We start from the raw sequence: 25,908 nt of genomic DNA, 5'->3' as shown, positions 1-25,908 counted from the left end.
AAACAAACCACATCATAAAGTCCCCCATATTGTCATTAAACAATAAACCTAACTCTTTTTTTTATCACAATTGTATTCTAATCTTTTCTTGCACTTTTATGTCCGTATTAAGGAGGTTAACAATTTTGGAGTGATTCTTGAGAGAAAAGCAAAGATTAGAGGAAAGACGGAAAAATATATAGAATGTTGTGTAGCAGAAATGTATCTTTTTCTTCCTTCCTATTCTGCTATATACCTCTGGAGAAGAAACAACATGGATGCAGCAAACAACAGTGTAATAAGTATTTTATTGCATTTTATAATGCCATTGTCAATAATTAGTACAGATTACATGCAACTAGACCTACTGTACAGTTTTTTATTGTCTGCATGGACAGACACAAGAAGATTCAGGTTACAAATACACAGATATATGTGTGTGTTTTTATACAGCATGAAGGAAAGGGCAGTGACTGGCATTACATGGCTACCCGGGGTGGAGGGTCAGAGGGCTGGGCTCCACTGTCTGTCTAAAGCCACCACCCAGTCCTTGTCCCCGCCTCTTCCTCAGGTCACACTTTCAAATAACAATAAACAAAACAAAAACCAAAGGATAAAGAGAGGTAAACAGTTAAACTGAAACTAAGAAACGATACAGAGAGTCACTGCTGAAAATGTACACACATTCCTTAGGTTTGACCAGAGGAGAGCTGAAGTGGTAGTTCCATCGGATTCTGGCTGTCTACTTGATAATACCGTCAGGCAATGCATCCACTTTGAGAGTCCTTTCCCCTCACATGACACCTCAGAATTGTCCAATCACAAGTCAGGATTTGGGCTCCATGTGTCCTTTGAGTCAGTCACCAGCCAATAGGATGCAGGCTGGTCCTACAACCCCATTAGGTGGATGTAAAAGAGATAACAGCTATCAGTAAAGGTGATCAGTGAAGTCGATGGAGACTTTTGGAAGTAGCTTGGTTTTTGTTTGGTTAAGATTGTGGCATTGGTTTGGTTGCAGTTTGGTTACAGTATAGGAGTTTGGACTAAGCAAATGGTTGCTTTCAATGCCTTTGGTAGTCAGAGGATGAGCTGCATCTCTGAGTGCCATTCCACATTTTGGTATTGGGACTATGCAAGAGGTGGAGTATCAAAAAATGCAAGTGTCAGGCTTTGATCTGCCTCTGTGGGAATGGGAGATGAGGTTTGTGACTGGTCACTACCAGCCAGGTGTGTGACTCAGTGACACCCCCATGGCGCCTGCAGATGATTGACAGCTCCGGGTCAGAGTTCAGCACAGGACTGACAGGGTCAGGGGTCAGAGGGAGGGGTCACAGGGAGCTGGGACACATATTGGCACCTGAGAGGACCAACAGCAATATCTTTCTAGAGCTCCGCTGTTTGTGTGTTGTTGTTGCTTTATTTAAAGCAAGAGAGGGGGTACATATTCTTACATTTTTTCTTTTCAGAGGTTTTGGTCCTGTCTTTGAGAAAAAGTCCTTCTGAGGTATCAATACATAATTAAGTAACTTTTTAGTTTGTTTTCCATTTGTTTGTTTTTCTTTCCTTAAAAATGCATAAATGCAGTACAGAGACAAAAAAGTATCAAAATAGACCTAGCTAAGATAAATATACAAACAGGTGTTACCTAAACCACTGATCTAACTTTTATTCTTTTCCATTTTTTAGAGATAATACACTTAAAAAATCAGCGTCCCAGACGTTTTATGAAGAACTGAAAAATGGAAACAAAAAAACAAAACAAAAACTAATAAACCAAGATACCTGCAGCACTTAATATGATAGATACATATAGTTCAGCATTAGCAGTACAGTATAGGAATCAGAGCTTAAAGCTTTACAATAGCTAAACAGGTGCAGAAAATAAAAAGAAGAGACAAAGGTCAAAGGACAAAATGAGAAAAAATGTCCTGGAGAGATAAGTCAAGCATTATTATACAAGAATACATTGTGTTATGCCAAGCTGGAGAAAGAACAGAAGTGTTACATGGCGACCTGTGAACAATCTACATCTTTACAAAAAAAGCTTTGTTTACAGGTGTACCTTAAAACACAAGTCAGAGATTATCTATGTACTGTATGCAGCAGTTCCTCTTGGTTTGGATATTACTAGTAGTGACGAGTTTCATTACTTGTGTGTTTGTCCTCTCAGCGCCTCTGCGAGTGTTTTGGCAAAGCGGGTGCTGCTGTGTTGTGGGTCTTTGGATATCTGGATGGTCAGCGCCTCCGTTGTAGTAACCCATAGCCCTGCTTCTATGCTTCTGTTGTACCCCTTTGTGTGTGAGTGATGTGGCACTTATATAGTCAATCCACCATTAACCCCTACAACAGCTCCCTCTAACACCACATAACCATTACTGTTGGTGTAGATGATAAGTATGTACACATACAGTCAGAGCAGACAGTTGAGAGGCTGCTCACATAGCTCAGTGCTAATTGGGTGCAGGAATATGGTCAGTTTTTACACAGCTGACAGAAAACATTTCATTTTGACAACACACTTTGAGACATAGAGAGTGCTTTAGATGTGGTTTAAGGAGAGGTAGTCATTTTTAATTTCATGGAAAGTGAAACATCTCTAAGTTTTTGGGCTCAAGCAGATGTGTTAGGGAGTCCGGATGGCTGAATAATTTTGTTTATGTCGGTAATAAAGTAAGTGTAACAACAGTTTTGGCATTCCTTATTATCATCAAGGAAGAATGGAGGAAAAGAAAATATTTAAGAGAGTTCAGTCTCCCATTGGCTATGCGTTGAACTGTTTTGAAAAGGAGGTAGTGTTATTTTTGGTTTTTATCTTGTTTCAAGATGTCTGTCTGCCACTTTGTACTTTGTTATAAATCAGTCTCTAATGTGACAGGAAGCAGTCCTGTTTGAACACAAAGTTATCAGAAAGGTCTTTCATTAAATAAGAAAAATCGTGCAAGAGATAGTATGAAAATATGAACCCAACTTTCAATTACATGATGTCCCTTGGTTGTTTTCCTCTTACATTGGAATATTTTTTCTATTATTTTGAGTTGTTCCCTCTTTATTGTCATATATATGTTTTTGGAATAACTCCTCCCTGTCCAAAGATGTGACCTTTGAAACCACATTACAGTACAGGTCCTCTTCCTGCAAATACTACATACAGACCAAGAGGGTGGGTTTGTTCCCTAGTTTGAAAAACTCCAAATGTTTGTTATGACAGCACCAGAACAAGTATCCTGTAAAGCAAAAAGTGTTCAAATGCCTCACGAGTGCCTGCCTCATTTTTAGGCCTGCTCATACCGTAAGGCCAGTCCGAGGATTGTGTTTGAAACACAGTTTAGCCTGAGCTTGGGAGAGATAGGATTTCACCTCTAAGTGCTTTTTTCTTTTTTCTTTCTTTTTCTTTTTTTCTGAGGAACTGTGCGAGGTTTGATAATACTAGTTTGTGGCCTCATACCAAATGTGAGTCATTCGTAACCAACCGCTTATTATGTAAAAACTTTGATGTCTCCAAATTCAAGTTTGCTTTACACACTTTGGTTTTTCGGAATGGTGTGCACTGTAAGTCATGTATAATTTGAACACAATATTGAATACAACACGTATTCAAACTCCTGGTTTGTTGTCTTTTGGCCAATTCTTTAAGAAGAAAAATAAGAAGAAACTCAAAAAGGGCAAAATAAACTACAGGGTTTTTGGTTTTCTACATATTTCTTTGGTTACCTGTAACACAAATAAAATGGGAATAAGCAAATAATAGATTACATTTTTTTTAAAATTTGGTATGGCACTAGAGAGATAAGTAATGCTTTTATGCTTACGGAAAACAAAAAATAAATCTTACGTGCTATTTCTTTAACACAAACTCACACAGTGAATTGCAGATAGCTTCTACACAGTAACTATTACAACCATAGAGCTGAGCAGAGTTGCCACATTTGGTATCCCACGGAAATAATTCCCCCTTATTTGTTAATCAATTTGGACAGAGTTCCAGGAAGAACCTTTGTGGGATGAGGTATTCTCTGACTGAAGTAATAATATATATATTTTTAAAGCATTACTTATATTTCTCAACTAAATACACAACCAAAAACAAGTGAATGAGAGATAATTAAAAACAGGATTCAGCTGTTAAATAATCTGTCTGGATAATGGCAACTTTAAGTGCTATTTCCAAATTTTTTGCCTGCTACACTTGGGACAGAAAGGGAAAGGGGCAGAAGCTGAGGGGGTGGGGGTGGGGGGTCGGGTATCACAAGTTGGGACAATACTGTGCTTTCTCTTCTTTTTTTTGCCAATACTCATTTGGAATGGTGTGAACAGCCAGAGTAAATCAAACAGTTTATCATAAAAAACGAAAACAGCATCCTTAGAAAAGGTACGTCAAAACAGAACGCCACCATGGAAATATTGATCCTCAAAAATAAACAATGATAATAACATCAAATGAAAAAAGGAAATGACAAAAGCTAACACACTTTTTTTTCTTGTTATATTCCATAATCATGAAAAGATTTCTTTTTTAGTCACAATATTTCTGTAGACGATTCCATCCTCATTTCTCTCTGCTTCCCCTCGTCTTCTCGTTCTCAAAGTGTTCCAAGCTTATCGCTACAGCCACAGACGGAGGAGAGGAGAAGGACAGCACCAAATGGTCCTATTCCTGCAGTCTTTTTGGGAGGGTGTGTGTGGGGGGGGGGGGGGGAAGGGGGTAGGAAAATGTATTTTCTTTCTCTGAGAAGCAAAGAGTTTAAGAGACGTTTATCGCTAAGTGTCTTGCTGGGGGCAGAAGTATGGACAGGGACCAGGGCCAAAGCATAGCAATTGGCTCACACATGGACTTGAAGACAGGAGCCAGCTCTGCAGAAGTGTTGGAGCACTGCTGAGCTATCAAAACACACTTCCTTCCTTCCTTCCCATCTTGTAGCCCGACAGTTTCATTTCAATCCAATAAAAAAAAATGAAAAAGCAAGTGATTGACTCAAAGAAGGGGAAGAAGGAGACGTACACCTCTGCACATCCCCTGGTGACTGCTCCAAATCTATATACATATGATCCTGTGTGTGCGTCTTTGTCTTTCGAATACACAGACACATACTCACAGGCACCCACACTTGTGTGTCTTCTCAACTGATGAAATGGCTAGCCAGGCAGCCCGCGACAACAGCAAGGAGGACAGGGCGTGTGCCGAGTGGTCGAGCAAAGAGTGTATATCCTAACCTCGAAGGATCTCTACACAGAAGCTGATTTGACCAGGGAGGATGATAATTATGGGTAATTATTGTAAGTGTGTGTGTGTGTGTGTGTGTGTGTGTGTGTTTGTGCGTGTGTCGGTATGCATTGAGTGGTGTTACACCTCTGAGCCAAGTTTTGGAAAAGAAACACATGAAGGTAAAGCAGTGATCCACAGTCTTGTTTTTGGGTCTCAAAGTAACGGAGGTCATCTAACCCTGTTTGGAGTTCCTCAATGTTGTCCTTGGTTGCTTGCATTTTCTTTTTAACAAAAAAACCATTCTCTTTTTTTTCCTCTTTTCTTTTAAGTGTACTGGAGCTATCTTTTCTTCTTCACGCTGACGAGAGGGCTCAGGGATTGATCTCGCTATGTCTTATCCCTCTGTTCCATCTGGGATCTGTCCTACTCCAGGTCCTCAGTGGGAAGATCCTCATCCAGATCACGCTCGTCGCTCGGCAATGGCAGGTTGTGTGTAATGCCAGCCATTAGGGATACTGAACGACTGTCCTCATCCAGATCAGTGGGCTCCTCCTTCACATGCACCTGGTGGCTGAAGGAGAGTGCAAACCGCTGTTAGCAGGGCAAGGGGTAGAGTTTTAGAGGAAGTTGCCAATTGCATATCTATAAATAATTATATATATATATATATATATATCACTGATTCGTTTAAGTGTCCATGTGTACCTGTACTGGTGAGGGCTGAGTGTGGGGCTGCAGCTACCGTTACTGTTGACCTGCTCCACAGTAGAGCTAACATCATCGTGGCCCACATGCAGCATGTTGAGGCTGGCCGCAGATGGGCTCATCAGGGAAGGGCTGTTCAGCAGGGACAGACTGCTCTCTGCCAGAGCCGCCTACACGCAAACACAAAGTGTTGTACAGTCACATTAAATGATGACTCGGTAACATTCATTCAAAAAAAAGAAATAAAGAAATGTGATCCATTACATAAGAAGAAGCTAAATGATAGTGGCATCGGCGGTATGTACCAAAATACAATAATCTGTTTAATGTTCTCTTTCCAACCAGTTACGGTGAAATCTAAATGTTACTTATACATTTAACCTGTAATGCTCATAGAGTTTTTGTAAGTTCACACATTGTGAACTTACAATGCTGTAAGACACGTTAATCACAGTATAATAAATGTTCATCGCCACAATGAATGATGGATAGTTTTTCTTTATACACTCTTCCATATTCATTGAATGTGCTTTAACTCTGTCATGATTCCTTTTGTACACATGATATATTTTGCATCTGTCCATCCGGGGAGAGAGATCCTCCCCTGTTGCTCTCCTGAAGGTTTCTTCCCTTTCTTTTTCCCGTGAAAGTTTTTTAAAATATTTATTAGGAGTTTTTCCTAATCCGATGTGAGGTCCTGGGACAGGGATGTCGTATGTGTACAGAATGAAAAGCCCTTTGAGGCAAATTTGTAATTTGTGATATTGGGCTATACAAAATAAACTGAATTGAATTGAGAGCTCTTATAGTACATTGTAATCCAATAACTTGCTAGTAAACTTGACAAACCACTAGGGGGCACTTATATACAGTGCCTTTCCCCCATCATGGCTTGTGCTTGTGCTTTTAAGTCAAGCTTTTAAGTATTCAAAAGAAAGTCTCAACAGGTATGTTAAGTAAGACTGATCCACAACCTCAATTTAGCCGCACACGCAAAAACGGCGAAGCATCAATGTCTGCATAAAAGGAAAAAACTGAACCAACAGGGGCAGCTTCTGTCACAGCTCACATCCAGCCATTTGTAGATGAGGCAGGTTAGACACTAGCTGAGACTCACCCCACCTCCCTGCTCCCACAGGAGAATAAAAGACAAAAGGAAGGGAATTCTCACTAGCTAAGAGATGAATTTTCTGGGACAGGCGATAATTTTATGCGGTAACCTTAATTGACAACTACTTGACACTATAAATCATCTCAGTGGCAAAATTGCATGTGTGTGAGGGTTGGAGTGAAGAGATGGATCGAGTAAGTCCTAATGTTTGTGTGTGTGTGTGTGTGTGTGTGAGTGTGTGTGTGTGCAGAGTTGGCACATGCAAAAGTGAGGTGGGAGGTGAGAGTGTGTGTTGGAGTGGGAGGAGGGAGGTGGCATGAACGTCGTTAGGGAATCAGCTAATTATAAGAGGGAATTGATATTAGTGCCCTTGATTGCAATTGGCTGCTATGTGTGTGTGTGTGTGTGTGTGTGAGTGAGTGGATCGAGAGATAGAGAGAAATGGGGGAAGGAGAGGGCATTCTTTACCTGGTAGCTGGCGTTTAGGGATCCAAAGCCCAGGCCCGAAATCATGTTTTTCACCAGAGTGGGACTTCTGCAGACACACACACAAAGAGAGAGAGAGAGAGAGAGAGAGAGAGAGAGAGAGAGAAAGAGAGAGGGGTGAGAATCACAGTTTGAGCGCACATGTAAAACGATCTGCCAAAGCCCTCTGACAAATCTCACAAATATGTTTGTTACAAGTAGAAACATACACAGACTGTAAACATATGCTAAAACACACACATGTTAAAGTGTCTAATATCTGGCGTGCAGGTGTGTGTGCATGTGTAATTGTCATTGCTTTCTCTGGCGGTTGGAGAGAACATCTGTTTACATACGTTAACAAGGATTCTTTCCTCATCTGACACAGCTGCTTACTAATGGTGTGGACAAACAGAGAAACACACACACACGCACACATGCATGCAGTAGAGTAAAGTGCGTACACGATAAGCCAATAGCCCTTTTTCTCTTTTTTTATTATTGCTGAGTTGGCCTCTTGGTAATAATAGAGGGTCCATTTCGGCAATCATAGTGCCAGCACCCATAAGCTCACACATCAACCTCAACTGTGCACCAAGAAAACATGTGTGTGTGTTCTTACCCGGTCATCTTTGGTGGTCTCCTCTTTTGGTATTCAACTTCATCCACAGTCCACACAGCCCCTTTCACGTTCTCAACGCGAACAAAACACTTGTGCAGACTCAGGTTGTGGCGCACAGCATTCTGGGATAAGGGAGAGAGAGAAAAAAGCATTAACATAAATAAGATAAGTTAACAACTCCTTAGCATGGGTATACAAGTATTATCTCATATGTATTATTGTTATACTTATATATTATATTTAACTAAGTTTTTACATATTTCATTTTATCACAACCCTTTCTTCCTTTTCTGAAGAGTCTGGCTTGTAGCGATGAAAAACACCTGAAAACCAGCATGCATACATTGCAAAAGGCATTCAGATATTAATCTGTAAAGTGACACATATTATCTGGTGTCTCTTGTTAATTTCAGACATCTATTATCTTAAATAGTCTGAGTTTCACATCTTAAATTGCCATAATATTCCATGACATCCATGAAATTCCAGCGTAACCTTGAAAAGAAACTCAACACCAGCTCAAATTGTTTTTTTTGTTCCTTAACTTGAATTCTCACTTGTTTGGAGGTACAAACACTCACTTATGTTGTTTTTAGAACAAACACTTCTTGGTGTTAAGATGCCTTTTAAGTAGTGTGACCTGAGGGGCATCTCTTTTATCAACGCACACATATTGTAGCTCCATGTATCCAATACAGTGTAACTGTTCTCTAGTAACGTTATTTTAGCAGATTATTTTTCTAATCAGTCACCATCAGGACACACACAGAAACACACACACACACACACACACACACACACACACACACACACACATACACACACACACACACACATCCACAGGAGCTCAGACAGGCATGGAGGCAGGCATACCGCTATCTCCGTCTCACCCCCCAGGGACAGGCCTCCCTTTTCATCTGCTATTTGTAGTTTGTTCATGCCCAATTTCATTACCAATTTTAATTCGTCTATAATTAAATCCTGCATATTCTCCCTGACACGTTGTTCTAAGCCGAGAGGGAGGGACAGGCCATGCATGCATCACTCCTTTCCGTAATTACACAGGCAGATACACACACATGCACACACACACACACACACCAACACACATACACGTAATTACCCAAGCCATAATCAGCGGAAGAACCCTTTCTCCCCCGCATCCCCTCAACCCCCGAGCCGTGATGCTAAGTTTTGTAAATGAGTCTGACCCCAATCTGTGCCCGCCACCCTGACAGTGCAAACACACACACACACAAACACACGCACACACACACACACACACACACACACACACAGACAGACTAGACACCATAGACATCAGTGCTATTTGCATTCGTCTCCGTGATGAAAGCATAATTCTCCCAGTTAAAACATTAGCAGTCATTTACAGTGGGTCACAAGTCACAACACATGTGCCACTCATCTTCCCTCCCTCTTGCAGAGAAAAAGGAGGTAAGGGGGGCAATTGAAGGTAGAATTTTGGAAAGAAAGAAAAGAAAAAAGTCACAAAACTAAATGTATTTAAGTTGCTACTAGAGGTGTGGATATCTTCATATTGTAAATATTTGAGCATCATGATTAGTCCAGTTGTGTGTCTGATGCTGCCTGATGCATATGCGGGATAGGCTCCTACCATATGATTCTGTGTATATATACTCTATTTGTGAGCACATACGCAATTCATTTGTGAGTATGTATGTGTTATTATTAAAATGTACTTGAAGTATCTAAAGTAAAAGTTTTCACAATGCAGAACAAATGACCCTGTGAGTGTTGCTATAATATATTACATAATTGTATAATTAGTACTTATTATTATTGTTATTATTATTATAATACAATTAATGTTGTAGTTGGTCAAGTCAAGCTAATTTTAACAATTTCATATTATGTTTGGCAGTTTAATCACATCTTTTACTAGAACATCTGGGCCCTCTCAAAAATAATGTCCACCCAACCATCAAAAACCTCGGTATTCATTTTGACCAGGCAATGCTGCTGGATAAACACGTCATGACTCTGAGTCGCAATTGCTTTTTCCACCTGCGAAACATCGCGAAATTGCGTTCCATCATCGCCCACTCTGAGATGGAAATGGCTATACATGCCTTTGTATCCTCCAGACTGGATTATTGCAACTCACTGTTCACCTGTCTAAACCAGGCATCCATAAACCGCCTCCAACTGGTTCAAAATGCAGCTGCCAGATTACTCACCAGGTCAAAGAAATCGTGTCACATTACCCCTATACTGGCTGCCCTACACTGGTTACCAATCCAGTACAGGATCCAGTACAAAGTACTTCTCTTTACCTTTAAGTCCATACACGGCCTCGCCCCCAGTTATATACATGACCTCATCATACAGCACACCCCCAGCCGGTCCTTACGGTCAGCTGACCAGGGGCTCCTGGCAGTGCCGCGCACACGATTAAAAACAAAAGGCGATCGGTCCTTTGCTGCAGTGGCCCCACGCCTGTGGAACACACTTCCGCAGGTGTTGAGAGCAGCTCAGTCCGAAAATAGCTTCAGAAATCAGCTAAAAACACATCTCTACAAACAGGCATTTCTGGGTTAGGTTTCTGTGTGTTATCGGTTTTCTGCTCTCTATGTTTAATTTATTGTTTGTTGGTTTCTTCTACTGCGTTTGTGACTGCTCAAAAGTCTTGTGTACTGGAGGTAATGCACCCGCAATTTGTGATGTAGCACTGGCTTCAGCACCTTGCTGCTATGCTTAACATGATGATATTGATGATGTTGTACTGTTTTTACTGTTTTTATTGTTTTTATTGTAAAGCACTCTGTGTATTCGTACTGCGAAGGGCGCTATATAAATAAACTTTTACTTACTTACTTACTTACTTTTAAAACTGGCAAATAATTTAGTAATTTAAGCTGTAAAATAACTGCAGAGTAATATAATGTATAATATTTAGAGTGAAAATATAAAGTAGTTACTTGAGTACATTTGTTACATTCCAAGTGAGTCCAAGTGAAGCATCTAATAAATAATCTATATTTTCTATTTTCTATTATTGTTATTTGTTATTCTATTCCAATGTGTGTTAGATCACCCCACAGGAAAGATGTTTTACCAGGCATTTGAAGAAAGAAAAACAGAAAAAACTAATCGGACACTGCTATTATCGTAAGTAAACCAAAAATAAAAGTTATTCTTTAAGGCCTCCAAATCATCATGCAGCACCTTGAAATAACTCGGCACTCATTTCTCACCCTCTCTCAATTATCCCTTAGTTATTCTCTCTCTCTCTCTCTCTCTCTTTTGCTCTCTCTTGTCTCATCCTCATTCATTGTCCCTTTCATTTCCATGATCAATGACTTCCATTCCTTGACAATGCTGCTCTCCTCATGAAATATAACGATGTATTAAAGGACATTCATCTCTACGGCCCTATTTGACTCACAGAGCTGCTATATAAATACATAAGGCCATGCCGTGCTATATTTAAAGGTCTGCGAGGCCAACGGCACAGGAAGCAGACACCAGACATTAATAGTTAAAATTCATAAAAGTCAGATCAGGAGGTAAAGATATTCCTGGCTGCCCCATCTCTTAACCCTCTCTGCACCTCTCCCTCCATCCCTCCATCATCACCCCATTCCTCCCTCCTTGGTTTAGGCCAGGGCTATTAGAGAATGGACGGGGTCTCTCCTCACCCTCCTCACATAGCCTCTCCCACTCCTCCTTTGCTCATTCCTTCACTTTCCCTCTCTGGAGGAACGGACACTCAAATTAGCGTGAGGTTTCTGTAGAAATGGGTCAGCACCTACAATGGTGGGATCAGGCCAGGTGTGTGTGTGTGTGTGTGTGTGAGTGAGAGAGGGAGAGAGATGAGTAGGGCGAGGAAAATAATTCAATGTGTGTGATCATGAGCAGCATGTGTGTCAGCTTTTTATGTGCATCTCTATAATGAGACTGTATAACGGCTAGTTGTGGCTCTAAGTGGGGCCGACCCTCCACGAGCGAAAAGGAGGAGGCGAGAGAATTGTTCACGGCTGAGAGTGATGAAGAAGGAGAGAATTAGAACAGTAGTGAAGTGTCTCATAAAGGACAAAAAGAGCCAATACCTGTCAAATTTGTCATATTTTTAGGACCTTAGAAAAGTCCGCTTTAAAACCTATGTTGTCACGTGTGTATGTGTTTTGTACATTGTACACTTCACTTCAATAATTAATGCTAAATGTAGGCCTTCAAAGTGATTTTCTGAAAAGTGAGGTCATTTGGCCAAATCCACAGGTTTCAAATAACACAAAATCCTGCCTGCAAATTTAGTTTCTGTCATTGTGGTCCCAGTCGGCATCTGCTCTGGGTTGAGGGTTTCATCAGTGGGCACAGACCACAATAACTTTGCAGTCAATTAGATAAGCTTTTATCCAGTCAGAGTTGTTTACCACATTTGAGTTTGAGTCAAAAATATTTTGCTTTGATTGAATCAGCTGAACCAGTCAGAGCTGCAGTTGAAACTTTCATTTTTTAAATCCTGGGCTGTTTGTTTTTGCCATCATCTAAACAGTTTGCTAATTGGTCTGTTTTCCATCTTCCGTCAGTTGAGTTGAGTTGAGTTTTTACATTTAGAATATGCCATAGTGAGATCCAGACAATGGAATGTCCTAAGAGGGGTAGAGTACAAGGGAGAGTGTGTACATCGTAAGCTTTTACCTTCCATGTGGCTGTGTTTCTCCTGAAATAGGCAAACTTGCGTGTAAACCAGTTGTAGATCTCATTGAGAGTCAACTGTCTGTCTGGGGACTCCAGAATGGCCTGAGGACGGGGAGAGAAGACACAACAAGATTTAGAGGAGGAGAAAACAGATGGAAAAGAGATGGTGCAACTGGATCATTGGAGAGACTTACATGACGTATAAGAGAGGCGTAGGTAAAGGGTGGCCTGACATCAGCGTTCTTGTAGAACTCACAATTCTGAGCCAGCTCTGAAAAAAGAGGCATGACCATATTAAATTAACCGATGTGTGTTGGTGACACATGTAACATTTATTACAAAAAGGATGTACAAATTTAAATTAGAAGTGTGAATCTATATGTTTGATATTATTCTCAATGTTAGTATTAAGAATTAACATTATAATGGAAAAAAGTGGTGAGCACAGCTTTGTAAGGATGCTACATTTTATTTTAAGAATATTCTTCTTGAGAAGCCAATCATATATTCCTTACTTTTTACCATTTAAAGGCATGTAATTGGAACAAATGAAATTTAATTCAAAACCACATACACAAAATAAATATTTGATACCTGGATTTAAAACTAAAATGTTCTATTGAAAGAAAGTTAGGAGATGGCAGCGCTTTAAACTATGAATGCAAATGGTTTCTGAGGCTATATTTCAGCACTTGCAGGGGAAACAGATAATAGCAAGAAGAGCTACTTGAAGAAAAAACTAAAGCAGTCATTGGATCAAAAAACTAATAACATTTTAGTCAATTATAAATGAATAATTAGATAAAGCATACTAATAATAAAATAATAAAATGAAAAAGGCAGGCACTGAGTGTATGTTTCAGTCTACCTGAGGCGATGGGGGTGCAGTACTTGTCTGAGTTGCGCCGACGTATGGGCCCAACACCGTGTGTGTGGGAGTGGGAGTGGGAGTGTGTGTGCAGGCTGGAGGAGCTGATGACTGAGGGACCCTGGCGCAGTGGGGTTATAGGGGTGGCAGCTGAGGTGGGAGGGTGAGGAAGACCCTCTGGGTAGATATCGCTGTCCCGCTTTAACAGAGAGCCACTTGAAGCCAGGTTCAGCTAAAGAGAAACACACATAGATGCATTACGGTTATTAATTCAGCTTTGTGGCTTTTTAGACAGTTTTGTTCACTTGTGAGGTTGTAATTTTTGACACATTACATACAACATATAACCCCCAACATTCCCAATGTATTTATGCCCCTACAATTTACCAAATGCATTCTTGCACAGAAACACACACATACACATGCACGCACGCACGCACACACACATACACACACACACACACACACACACACACACACACACACACACACACACACACACTGAACATGCACACTGAACATGCACATATACTGCATTTATACACACAGCACTGGCTGCAATTAACCCTGCGTTTACAGATACAAAACCACAAGACAGCATGTTTGTAAGAAGGAAACACACACATGCACTCTGTGGTGACCAAGTCTTCACGGACCAATACGGCCCAATTAGGCAGAGCCCTGCACAAATACAAACACACGCGCACATGCACACACACACACACACACACACACACACACACCAGTACTCCCCAGTCTCTCTGGGACAGCCGTTGCAGGGTTGCTAGTTTAGGACTAATTAAAACCAGTGTGTGTATGTGTGTTGTCTTAATGTTTGTAAAATGTGTGAATCGTCTTTTTTCTACTCTCTTAGATTGTGGACCATTTAAGTAGACTTGAGGGGGCGGGGTTGTTTAACAGGTACTTCATTAATGCTGCAACCCTACCACATCACCACGGCAACAGTCGAACCCCGTTAATTGAGGCCAAGCTTTGTTTCCATTCCTTACGCTCCTCCCCCACCCGTCCTCCTCCAATCCCTGACCCCGAGGCTCGTCTCCGATCGTGACAAAACACGCCTCTTCCTGATTTCCCATTAAATGTTAATAGCAGCTGATCCCCCAGCGATCAACGCATCATTCAGACACACAAGAACACAATAACACATAGCCACTCGGCTGCACCCATTTACAGCCCCTTAAATTAAGACACTCTACCTCTAATTGACAATTAATTTAAACATCTTCATATTTTAATAAGAATCCTCGTCAATCTGAATAATGAAATATTCATTAGATACCTAATAACAACCAGTGCGGGCACACAAATACACGCACACCTACACTCACTTACACACACACACACACACAAACACACACACACACACAGACACATACACACCCATTGCATCAAAATGTTAACCCATTTAGTTCAGACAAAAATAAAGAGAGAGACCACTTTGGCTCTCTCTCTTTGTCCAAAAACCTGAAAAATTGCAATTAAATGCTGAATGAATACAATATTTACATTTTCTGACTTTCTCTTTAGGATAAGAACATTATGAAGGGGAAATGACAGACGGAAAGTAGTCTATGAATTCTAGTTAACACATTAACCCTCAGTGGTCAATAGGGGGCGTAGATACCAAGCTAGACAGTAAAAGAGGAACTTGAAATCCCAAGAAGGTTTAGGGATAGTGGGGGAGGAGCATCAGGAATGGAAACAAAGCTTCAAGTTTGTTGGTGACAGGGTAGAAGAAAAGGTCATGTAATCTGGGATTTTGGGGTGCCAGTGTGTACTCACAGGTTGGTTAAAAGGCTTTGGCTCTGAGGGGCGCATGTGCAGGTGGGTCATCATGGCCTGGAGTCGCTCGCTCTCTTTCGTCAGCTGTGAAACAAACAAGAGTGGTTATATAATGCGGTATTGACACTGAATTACGATTACAATTACACCTCAGGCAGAGGAATGAATATTAAAGTCAGCCACCTCAGCACCCGGAGCTCTCTCAAACACTGACACTAGCCTGCAGACACACTCGTTCCCGTTTGACATTGTTAACTGCCTTTTAATAGGTGCTGCTACAGCCTGTGGAAACGCTGCATCCTGCGTGTGTTTGTGCATGAGTACAGGCGTACACACGTGTAGCCTCCAGAAACAACGGATCTACTCTAAAATAGATAGCGCCATTAACATACTCACACACTGAGATGTGCAAATATGAGACATTTACACAGTGACTGTGCTGTTGTGTGTCTGTGTGTTTGTGTGTATGTGTGCTGTTGGATGGTAGAGTGGCGGGCTGCCTGTGGACTGCCGAGGGATGAAGTGACATGTCAGAGAGACGGCCGTCCTGATGTGATGTGACATCAGCTGCCTCTCTGTCACTTTGTGTTCCCTGGCGATGGCTTCAGGGGCTCAGCTAAACGCTGTTTTCCACCACCACCAAACACAATGCCAACCCTAATGCTGGACAGCACACACACACAAACGCAGTAATGTGAACGGCTTATTCTGAAGTGTTTCGGAAACTATGTCAAGACGTGAGTGAAGAGGCATCCTTTGTAGTTTCACTTTTCTTCCATATAACATTTCACTTCTTGTCCACTGTTCAGATGTTTCAAGAGCATTGCGTGAACCACTTTGAGAATAAGAATGGCCATGCAGCCTGGTCCTATGCTTTCTATCTCATGTCTTTCTCTTTTTCTCTCCTTCTTCCCCTCTCAGCCGTGCTCTATCTGTTGCTGGTGACCAGAGGAGCTTTATAATTAGAGCAGCGATGGTGGCTTCCCTGCCGACTTCTCCTTTTAAATTACAAGCTCCACTGCTTTCCATAAACTCTGCCCTACATTAGACATGTTATTGACATTGAATGGCTGAAACGGTTTTCATGAATTTGCTTGTGAGTGAAAATTAAGTGTGCTTATGTGACTCACCTGAATCTCCAGTTGTTGAACCACCTGCATCTGGACTCGACACTGAGCAGTGCTGCGGTCATCTAGGGCGTGCTCATTGTTCAAGTGCCTAGAAGTGAAGAGAAAATGCAAGAGTGTAAATTGCTATCTACAAATAAGAAAAAGATCAAAGCACTGATAAGTTCCAACTCAAAGATAATTTCTAAGCTTGAAGAGAATACTTTTGAAATAAATTCACAGGCCATGAATAATAGAGTAACTAAACCCAGCTCTTTTACTTCAGCGCTACAAAATTAAATCATAATCTTGGAGGTTTATTGTGTCTAGTGAAGAACGCAGCAGCTGTGTTTTGTGTGTGTATACTTCATTGGTGCTCAGTGAGCCACGATCCAAGACAACCACCTGGATATGAGCTCATGTGTTATCGCACAAAGCCTTATCTTAAGACTTTCTGTTAGCTGAGCTCCACTCCACTTATTAACACTGGTGCATGTGTGTGTGTGTGTGTGTGAATGGTGGCGCTGTTTGTTTCCTCCAATGTGGGAGGACCCGGGACCTTCTGATCTTTCCCAGCCCAATCCCCCCTGTCTCCCTTCCTCCATCCCTTTCTCTTTGCTCTGTCATCGCCAAGGTTATTCACAGGTTGCTGCTGCCTGCTCGGCATGTGTGTATGTGTATGTGTGTGTGTTGAGTATGTGTGCTCGGTATTTGCTGGTGTATTAGAGTGAGTTATATCCTGTTGTGCAAAGATAAAATCTTTTTTGACTTGTTTATTGTGAAAACGTGTATTATTAGCTATGTTTGTATGGTGTATGGTTATTTGAATGTTTCTAACGTGTGTGTCTTTAACAAAGCGGAAAGTTAGGCAATACCAGCCAGAGACCAGAAATGAAACAAAAACAATGATGTCATGGCATGGCTAATCTTGTCAGAGAGACGGCTCAACACAAGTGGATGATAATAATAACAAAAACATGATTCTCCCCCACCCCCTCTTTTTAAGTCTTTGTTAAGCTCTCTCGCCCTCACTCGCACTTTTGTCCACTCTCCCCTTCACACTCATCTTCTCCCGCAACTCCCCAAATGCCTATGATTCACAGTCATCCCAACCAAATCGGCCCCCTAAAACTCTCCCCTCTCTCTATAGCTGGGCCATAAACAGTAGCAGGTTTTTTTTTCAATGTGTCCCAACAATGAGGCTCTGTTTACTCCTCTGAGTGCTGGCAGACAAGGCTTTAACCCACATTACACACAGCTCCACCGACCACAGCCAGAGTATTATACCAGAGGACGGGGAGGGAGGGGAGGTGGGAAGAGAGAAGAGGAGAGAAGAAAGGCCCGAAATAGTGGAGTGTCTCCCTCTGTTCTTCTGCTCTACCCTTTTCCCTCCTGGGGCGATGACTAAGGCTGGCTGGAAGGGAGCGCACTGTCGGACTGACGGCATTATCTGTCACTGCCTCTATTTGTTTCCATCTGCCTCTCTCTCTTACTCACATACACACACACACTCTTTCACTCTATCTCTCTTTCTCCTTCCATCTGCCCCGGGGCTATGTGAAATGAGACACCAAACAACAGCTTTCCTCTCCAAACTTTCCCAGCCTGCCTACACGCTTTGATCTGACTGTTCGATGACATCACAATCACCATGCACACTTATAGGAGTACATATTTCATCACCGCGGCTTATTAATATCTCCATTGCTCAAACAGCTAGGAATTCCACACCAAAAATGAGAGTGAGTTTGTTTAGGGCTTCATTAAAAGTCTTGTGAAGCCTTCATTAGCAGCCATAATGCCACAGGGAAGTCCATTGTACTTTATGCGACAGAGAAGGAGATGGCAGAATGTCAAGGCCATCGACTGCACTGATATTTCCCAGTGACTCCAAACTGGCAAGCAGCATAATGGAAGCAGAGTGGGAATGAGTGTCTTTACTTTTGTTGTGGAAACAAAACAATGTGCATGCGGATGAGCCAATTAAGAGTCATTTTCTATTTTAACACAGAAACAATGTGTCTGATCCTTCAGAGGAAAAGCATTACAAAATACAAACAAACACCAACCAAATGAAGGAAAATACTTTGTGACAAATACTAACACAGGAACAAAGAGGAAGAATAGTGTTTTAGGAACCCAAAGGATTCCTCGAAAAACTGACACTGAGTTTATTTGTGGTGTGTGTGTGTGTGTGTGTGTGTGTGTGTATATGTGTGTGTGCGTGCGAGAATATGCCTCGGAACAAATGTGATGTAATAGATTGCAACTGATGAATTAGTGAGCCAATGCAAAACACCTCTGATGTTTATGACTGACACTCCACATTTAGCACAAACTATAGCATCCCTTTTCTCTGCTTCATCTTTTGTGTATGCTTCATCAATTTCTACCATGCTACTAGGGACTAGCATTGTTGAACCTATTTAAAAACAGGTGTGTTTCTTATCAATTAGGGAGGACATTTTAGGGAAGTTTCTAATTTGGTCTTAAACCAGGTTTGTGATCAAAGAGAGACAATTTGCATATTTGCTTCTGAAATTGAAAAGTAAGAAAGTTTTGAACTTAGAACAATGGTCTCTTGATCCCTCTTAATCCCTGGAAGTCCGAGTGAAATGAAAAATGTTTCCCAGTTGTAATCCTGTCATAATTGTTAATTTATCTCTTGATATAGGCTAAATATATGTAAGACAAAAGATCACTGTATGAGTATTTTTACATTAAAATCATGATTACATCCTTGTATTTTCTTTTTTGTAAAACGGTTTAAAATGTTTCGTGACTGATCCTGCATTTATAGAAACTCATCCAATCAAATGATTCTTTGGGCTTCTAGCTCCCCACACCTGTCATATAAAACCCCACTTTTTGATTGTAGTATGTAGCAAACATACTCTACATAAATTTGAAGAGAGACGGGAAGCGATGTATGTTTGGATATCAGTGGGCAAAAACGTTGTTTTAATTTCCTTATTCATTCATGAGACTTTCCAGATGTTCAACTGGCTCTCTGTCACTGCCCTTTTGGGTGGTTAACTTACTTGATGAACTGTCCCATGTCCTCACACAGTGCTTCACAGCCAGGCCACTTGCACTCTCCATGGCCGTAGAGAGGATGGGAGCTGGCATGTTCCTCATGACTGTGTGGTGGGAAAGGTAGTAAAACAGATATTACATTTTTCATATGTTGTTATGGACATGAAATATACAGCACATAAAATAAATTACATAATGAGAAGCAAAGCCTTATTGAGCCACACTTTCACACGCAAATGCAAAACTAACTTTAGCAGCAGAAGCAACAATAGAGCCATCTGAGTCTGGTTAGCAGTCATTAGTTTGTACAGTTCACGAAGCCAAGTGCAGAGAGAGGAGGATAGAGCAGATTGGGGTCAGTTACAGAAGCCAGGCAAATACGGGACTTGGTCCAGGAACCTCAGAGGCACATTCTTAAGTCCATGACCTGTCTGTTTCTGTCCTTGGCATATGTGTTGTGCGCGTGTTAGTGTGTGTTCTTATGTTTCAGGAGTTGACACAGAGTCGGCACAGGACCAACCAGCCATGACTGATTGGCGGTGGCTGCCGTCATGTGCTGGTTGTTCTTTTGTGGTGTGCTGACGTGTGCGTGCGTTTGTGTGTGCATCTGTGCATATTTATGAGTGCTTGTGTGTTTGTATGTCTGTGTGGTAATGAAAGACTGGGCCAGGTTTGGTTTAAGCCCAGCGTAAAATAACTGTGACTGTGCATGCATGTGTGTGTGTGGCATGTCCAGTAGCAGATGTGGTTCAGACCTGGAACTTCGCTGGCGACTGCTGTCTCCCCATATATTTACTTGACTGTGTGTATGTGTGTGCGTGTGTGGGTGTGCACGTGTGAGTGGGGACTGGGATGGGGAATCTCCCAAATCAACATCAGAAGGTTGTCTAACAAAAAACATTTGTCTCGCAGATGGAAACATGTCTCTCTCCTTCTCCCTTTGCCTTTTAGTCTCTTCCTGATCATGTGTGCTGGCTGAAGTTGGAGCTTGCTTGTGTGCGTGTGTGTCTTTGTGTGTGTGTCTTTGTGTGTGTTTGTTGGCTGTGGTTGACTCAACTCAGAAGCAGTTCAGACAACAGACATGACAAACTGCTGGAAACCACATTCTCCTGCACATCAGCCTTGCATTAACTTAAGGCTAACACACAAATGCAAACCTCTTTATGTTTACTGAAGCCAACTCTGTAGCTATAGTGTGACAGCATGTCACGTATTTTGATCAGCTAATAGAAGCTCTTGATTGTAGTACGTAGCAAACATACTCTACATAATAGTTGTTGCTTGATAGTTGCACATCCTCACTGAACCCCTCTAAAATGAGGTGAGTGCTCCTGAAGCAAAGACTGAATCAGTGCCACAGTGACACCATCTAGTAGTGTGTCTTTCTGGCTCCGTCTTGTCCACTCATGTTTGTGTGTGGATGGAATACTCACTGGCTGCTGATGGGATGGCCGCCTTTGGGGTAAAAGGGGACATGGTCATCTCCGCTGTCTGACTTGGTGAAGCTGGATATCCACTCAAACAGTCTGGCTCTTAAAGACAAAGACAAGCCTATGAGCAGCCAACAAAGCCATCGGACAACACAACCCTCAAACATTTATCCCCAAAATATTAACAAGGAATTTCTGTCCACATCTATTTCAAATCCAAAAATATATATAACGTACAAATAATTCTCAAGATGGCCTGTATCCATCTTCTTCTCCTCTACACTACATTAGCATGTGGTTGACAGCATACTGGCAGAACATAATGAACCCAACACACCTCCTATCAAATGAGCTGAGAGACGTTTACACCCTGGTGATGTGTGATATGCTGCATGTGCATGTGTTGTGTTTACGTGCTTCGGTATGGAGGAACAGCTAAAAGCTAAAAGTGAAATGCCAGAAAATGACATGGCAGGAGTGTGTCATTTAGAAATATTGCAGGTCACACAAAGGACAGATATTTTAATCATTTCGACATCCTGCACATCACTGTACCTGTCTCGCTTTGGGGTGTGGCTTTGTCCGTTGATCAGGCTGTGCAGTGGGATGTGAGCGCTTGCAGCTTTGGGGAAGGCTGAGGTAGAATTGGAGCTGTTAGTGCTCAAGTCCAGGCCCTCTGCCTGTTTCAGGGCTTCCTCACTGCTCTGCACCCCCGAAACCTCCTTCCACAGCTGTTGGAGGTCTGACGGACACATCGCTGCAGAGAAGGAATGCACAGTTAACTGTACAGTTAACTTGTCAACCTTACATAGTGGCTCGATTTCACGTGTTCTGCACAAATACGATTATAGGATATTTAAGTTAAGTCAAGCTAATTTAAAGATGAATAAATGTAAGCAATAATACCCACCTAAAGACACACTGTAAATCAACTCAGGTCACAGAGAGCTGCGACTAACTATTATAAACACACATGCAACTATGATAGTCCCCTGGGTGTGGTTAGGAAAATAGGACAAACTAAAACCGACAAGAGGTTACATATTTTTGTTTTATTTCCAGATATCCACTATTCCTCAACTATTTCTTAATCTCTGTTGGCAATTGCTACTGTTTACCAGCCCCACTGCTCCTGTTACTACCACTATTTGTCTGAACAGGGTGGGTGCACACTTTGAGTTCTTTCTTTGTTATTTCTGCTTCAATTTCACAGTAAAAGAGACGCCTAAAAAGCCACAGCCTACTCCAATGGTTTCTTATTGTGCACGTAAGCTTGCACGCACGCAGACCCCCCCCCCCCCCCCCACACACACACTTTTGCACATACACACATATGCACAGACCTCGCAGCAATCCAAATATTATGTCTGCTTTGTCTGCATTCTTCTGTGGTCCCGCCAAAACAAAAGTTCTCACTCTGAAGAAATGAGGCAGTGTGTGCAGAGAATTATTTACATGTGTGTTTGTGCGTGTGTGTGTGTGAGTGTGTGTGTGTGTATGTGTGTATTATCCAAGAAAGCTTACAGGTTTGTGGACACTTTCAGGGAGTGAAAGTGTAAAGTAGTAATTCCTAAAAAATACAAGAAAGAAAAGGAACATTTCTGGATTCTGGTGAAAGACAGCTGGTAACAAAGGAAACTAAACTCAAACTGTAAGTAGCTGAGAGCAGAACGGATTTGTGAACAAAATCCTCACTTTGTGTGCATTCGAGAGAATGTATATACTCATAATTTCCCTTAGCTAGTGTTAACACATACAAAGTATTTGCGTGGATGAGAGTGCTTTTGCTAATTGCTTAATGTACACAGACACATCTGGCTGCTAGGGTCATATTTATTTTGCATTACTGACATACTAGGAAGTAGCCTTATGTTACTAAGAAGGTGGGGTATAACAGGATGAAGTCAAATCTAATGGATTTATTTTTATATACGAGAGTGAAGAGAGTGCGGAAACACTCTCTCAATGATTGATCTGTGATTAGAAAAAAAGCAGTTAAATTATCAAACATAGTGGTTTAGTGCTCTGTTTTTTGCCATGACCTTAGAAGAATGGTAGTCATGAGATTCTACAAAGTGCCTCCGTCTTACAGTTAAAGAAATAAACAAAATCCACAGCAGGATGCCCCCTCAGGGTACCCCACCCACCAACTACCCACCGGACACAACGGCCCTTTGAGGCAGGGCAATAATGTGTGAAGTTGTGTGTGTAGGTGCGAGTGTTTATGCATGTGTGTTTGTGTGTTTGTGTGGCATGGCTGGTCAGAGGAATGCTCTGGCTCACGCCTGGCTGAGCCGTCACAATGGACCGGCTCTTTCACACTGCAGGGAAATTCCACTCTGATACGGAGGGAGAGAGAGAGAGAAAGAGAAGGAGATGCGAAAGCCAACTGTGCAAATGTCTAAAAAACAACACTCTTTTATGCAAAACTGTGGCCTTCTTCTTTTCCTTTGTTTTCAATTTGTATCTACTTTTTTTTCTCCACTCTCTCTGTGAACGGATTATTCCACTTACCATCCGGTGGACACACACACCCTCCCTCTAGCACAGGCCTGGCCAATCCGTTTCTCCCGAGCCGCATGCCTGGTTTCATGTGGCTCTTACGTTCATATCGAAGGTTGGGTTGTGTTTGTGTTTTTTTTAATGTGCGTGTTCAGAAACCTGTCTGGTTAAATATGATATTTGCATAAAATGCGCATGTGCGTGAGATGAAAATACCGCAAAGTTTCCCAGTAGGGGCAACATCATTTGAGTAAACAATTTGTGTCTAGATCGCTCTCAAAATGTCAGGGAAAAAATGCACAGCAAAAGGAAAATATGAAGATAAACACAGGACGTTTTTAACAGAGAGTTTATATTTTTTTGTTGAACATAATGGCAAGCGATTCTACCTTATATGTTAGCACATTTCAAAGCTTAAAATCTTCAGCTCACTCCATGCTAACATCAACTAGGGATTTCCAACAGGGCCTGAACTATGAACTATTCATACACTCTGTCACATTCATTGAATGTATTTAAACTCTAAATCTGTCCTTCTGTACACATTACATCTATTGCATCTGTCCATCCTGGAGAGGGATCCTCCTCTGTTGCTCTCCTGAAGGTTTCTTCCCTTTTTTTCCCCCTGAAGGGTTATTTGGGAGTTTTTCCTGGTCCGATGTGAGGTTTTGGGGCAGGGATGTCTATGTGTACAGATTGTAAAGCACTCTGAGACAAATTTGTAATTTGTGAAATTGGGCTATACAAATAAACTGAATTGAATTGAATTGAACTTCGTAAGCACAAGTTGGTCCCTTTGAAAAGTCAGGCAGAAAAGCAGATACAGTTTTTCCAAAAATGTACGAAGCACTCAGAGACTGTAACGCTTGCATCGTATCAACTGGCTTGGAACATTGCACAAGCTAAAAAGCCATACATGAAGGGGAGTTTGTTAAAAAATGCCTCTATGACGTTGTTGAAATCTTGTCTCCTGAAAACGACAAACTAAAACGAATGGTATCAGACGTCCAACTGTCCCGCCACACTGTTGAACACAGAATATCGGACATTAACACGGCTATTGAATCACAGTTGCACTCTGACCTTCAAGCATGTGAGTATTTTAGTGTCGCATTGGATGAGAGTTGTGCCATACAAGACAAGCCTGAGTTGGCAATATTTGCACAGCCTGTGTCTAACAATTGTGTGATCAAATGATAACTCCTTCACATTGTGCCATTAAAAGACAGAACCCGTGTGATGTGAAAGAAAGAATGATGGCTGCATTTACGAAAGCAAATCCGTCCATCCCGAAACTAACTGCAATAGCCACGGATGGAGCGCCAGCCATAATCGGATCTGTGAACGGACTTGTGGGTCCGTGCAAAGCTGACCAAACATTTCCCGAGTTTTGTAATTTCCATCCACAGGGAGCAGCTCTTGTCTAAATTATTGAATTTAAATAACGTCATTAAGCTTGTGATGGAAATCGTCAACTACATCCGCACACATGCGCTTAACCACAGGCAATTCAAGAATCTCATCACTGAGCTGGACCAAGGGCTTCCAAGTGACCTGCCGCTGCACTGCACTGTGAGGTCGCTGTCGAAAGGCCAGGTACTCTCTCGCTTCTTTGAGCTTTTGGATGCCGTGAAACTGTTCATGGAAGAGAAGGACAAGGACTATCCCGAGCTCTCGGACTTCGAGTGGATTATGGATCTGGCCTTTTCGGTTGACATGCTGTGTCACTTGGACAGACTGAACCTGACTCTGCAGGGTAAGTTAAAAATGCTGCCAGACCTGGTGCAAAGTGTGTTTGCGTTTGTCAACAAACTAAAGCTGTTCAAGGCACATTTTCAAAAGAGAGATTTATTGCATTTTCCCACTCTGCTAAAAGCCAGCGGGCAAGTCACCAGCGCCGCCCTGAATAAGCAAAGAACCAGATATGCAACACTGATTGAAAACCTGCACGAAAGCTTTCTGACCCGGCCACAGATTATGTTCCTCGTCGACCTATTTAATGCGGAGACGGACTGTTTGAAAGCCCAGCTAGTCACAGATGAGGCCGCGGCTGAGTTAGAGATGATCGATCTTTGTGAGGAGGACCAACTGAAACCTGCTTTAAGGGAAGGGACCAATGAGTTTTGGAAAAGTGTGCCAATGGAAAAATATCCCACGGTCAAACGGGCTGCGCTTAAGATACTGTCAATGTTTGGGTCAATGTCTGCGAGTCTGTGTTTTCTACCCTGAAACACGTGAAATCAAAGCATCGATGTGTTCTGACTGACACCTATGTGAAAGAATTGTTCAAGGCAAGGAATGCCAGAAGTCCCACTAAGCAACATGCATAGTAAAAGAGAAACGCTATTGTAAATTATTATATTGTTGTTTGTGGACTTGGTTGAACTGAGAGTTT

At 41.8% G+C, this 25,908-nt stretch overlaps 2 protein-coding genes across 3 annotated transcripts in view; both read right to left on the bottom strand.

The window, feature by feature from the left end:
• Positions 1 to 268: 268 nt before the first annotated feature.
• The window catches only part of foxp4 (forkhead box P4), a 96,794-nt gene continuing 71,154 nt past the window's right edge, over positions 269 to 25,908 (bottom strand). For both annotated transcript variants that reach the window (XM_056436844.1, XM_056436845.1), the window contains exons 7-18: positions 21,567 to 21,768; positions 21,015 to 21,113; positions 19,587 to 19,685; positions 16,570 to 16,657; positions 15,440 to 15,523; positions 13,637 to 13,868; positions 12,963 to 13,039; positions 12,769 to 12,870; positions 8,086 to 8,207; positions 7,467 to 7,533; positions 5,888 to 6,057; positions 269 to 5,753 (exon numbers count right to left, since the gene is read on the bottom strand). In XM_056436844.1, coding sequence (XP_056292819.1) covers positions 5,606 to 5,753; positions 5,888 to 6,057; positions 7,467 to 7,533; positions 8,086 to 8,207; positions 12,769 to 12,870; positions 12,963 to 13,039; positions 13,637 to 13,868; positions 15,440 to 15,523; positions 16,570 to 16,657; positions 19,587 to 19,685; positions 21,015 to 21,113; positions 21,567 to 21,768 — 1,490 coding nt within the window. In that variant the 3' untranslated portion in view covers positions 269 to 5,605. The remainder of the gene's footprint in view (positions 5,754 to 5,887; positions 6,058 to 7,466; positions 7,534 to 8,085; positions 8,208 to 12,768; positions 12,871 to 12,962; positions 13,040 to 13,636; positions 13,869 to 15,439; positions 15,524 to 16,569; positions 16,658 to 19,586; positions 19,686 to 21,014; positions 21,114 to 21,566; positions 21,769 to 25,908) is intronic.
• On the bottom strand, positions 5,606 to 21,766 carry LOC130207975 (forkhead box protein P4-like). The gene is made up of 12 exons (XM_056436795.1): positions 21,567 to 21,766; positions 21,015 to 21,113; positions 19,587 to 19,685; positions 16,570 to 16,657; positions 15,440 to 15,523; positions 13,637 to 13,868; positions 12,963 to 13,039; positions 12,769 to 12,870; positions 8,086 to 8,207; positions 7,467 to 7,533; positions 5,888 to 6,057; positions 5,606 to 5,753 (listed from the first exon to the last, which is right to left on the bottom strand). Exons 1-12 carry the CDS (start codon positions 21,764 to 21,766, stop codon positions 5,606 to 5,608), a joined length of 1,488 nt encoding a protein of 495 aa, XP_056292770.1.

This window comes from Pseudoliparis swirei, chromosome 18 (assembly GCF_029220125.1).
Source record: "Pseudoliparis swirei isolate HS2019 ecotype Mariana Trench chromosome 18, NWPU_hadal_v1, whole genome shotgun sequence".
In the NCBI taxonomy this organism is placed as follows: domain Eukaryota; kingdom Metazoa; phylum Chordata; class Actinopteri; order Perciformes; family Liparidae; genus Pseudoliparis; species Pseudoliparis swirei.
Note: the sequence above shows the minus strand (reverse complement) of the source record. Positions and strands in the feature narration are given on the sequence as shown.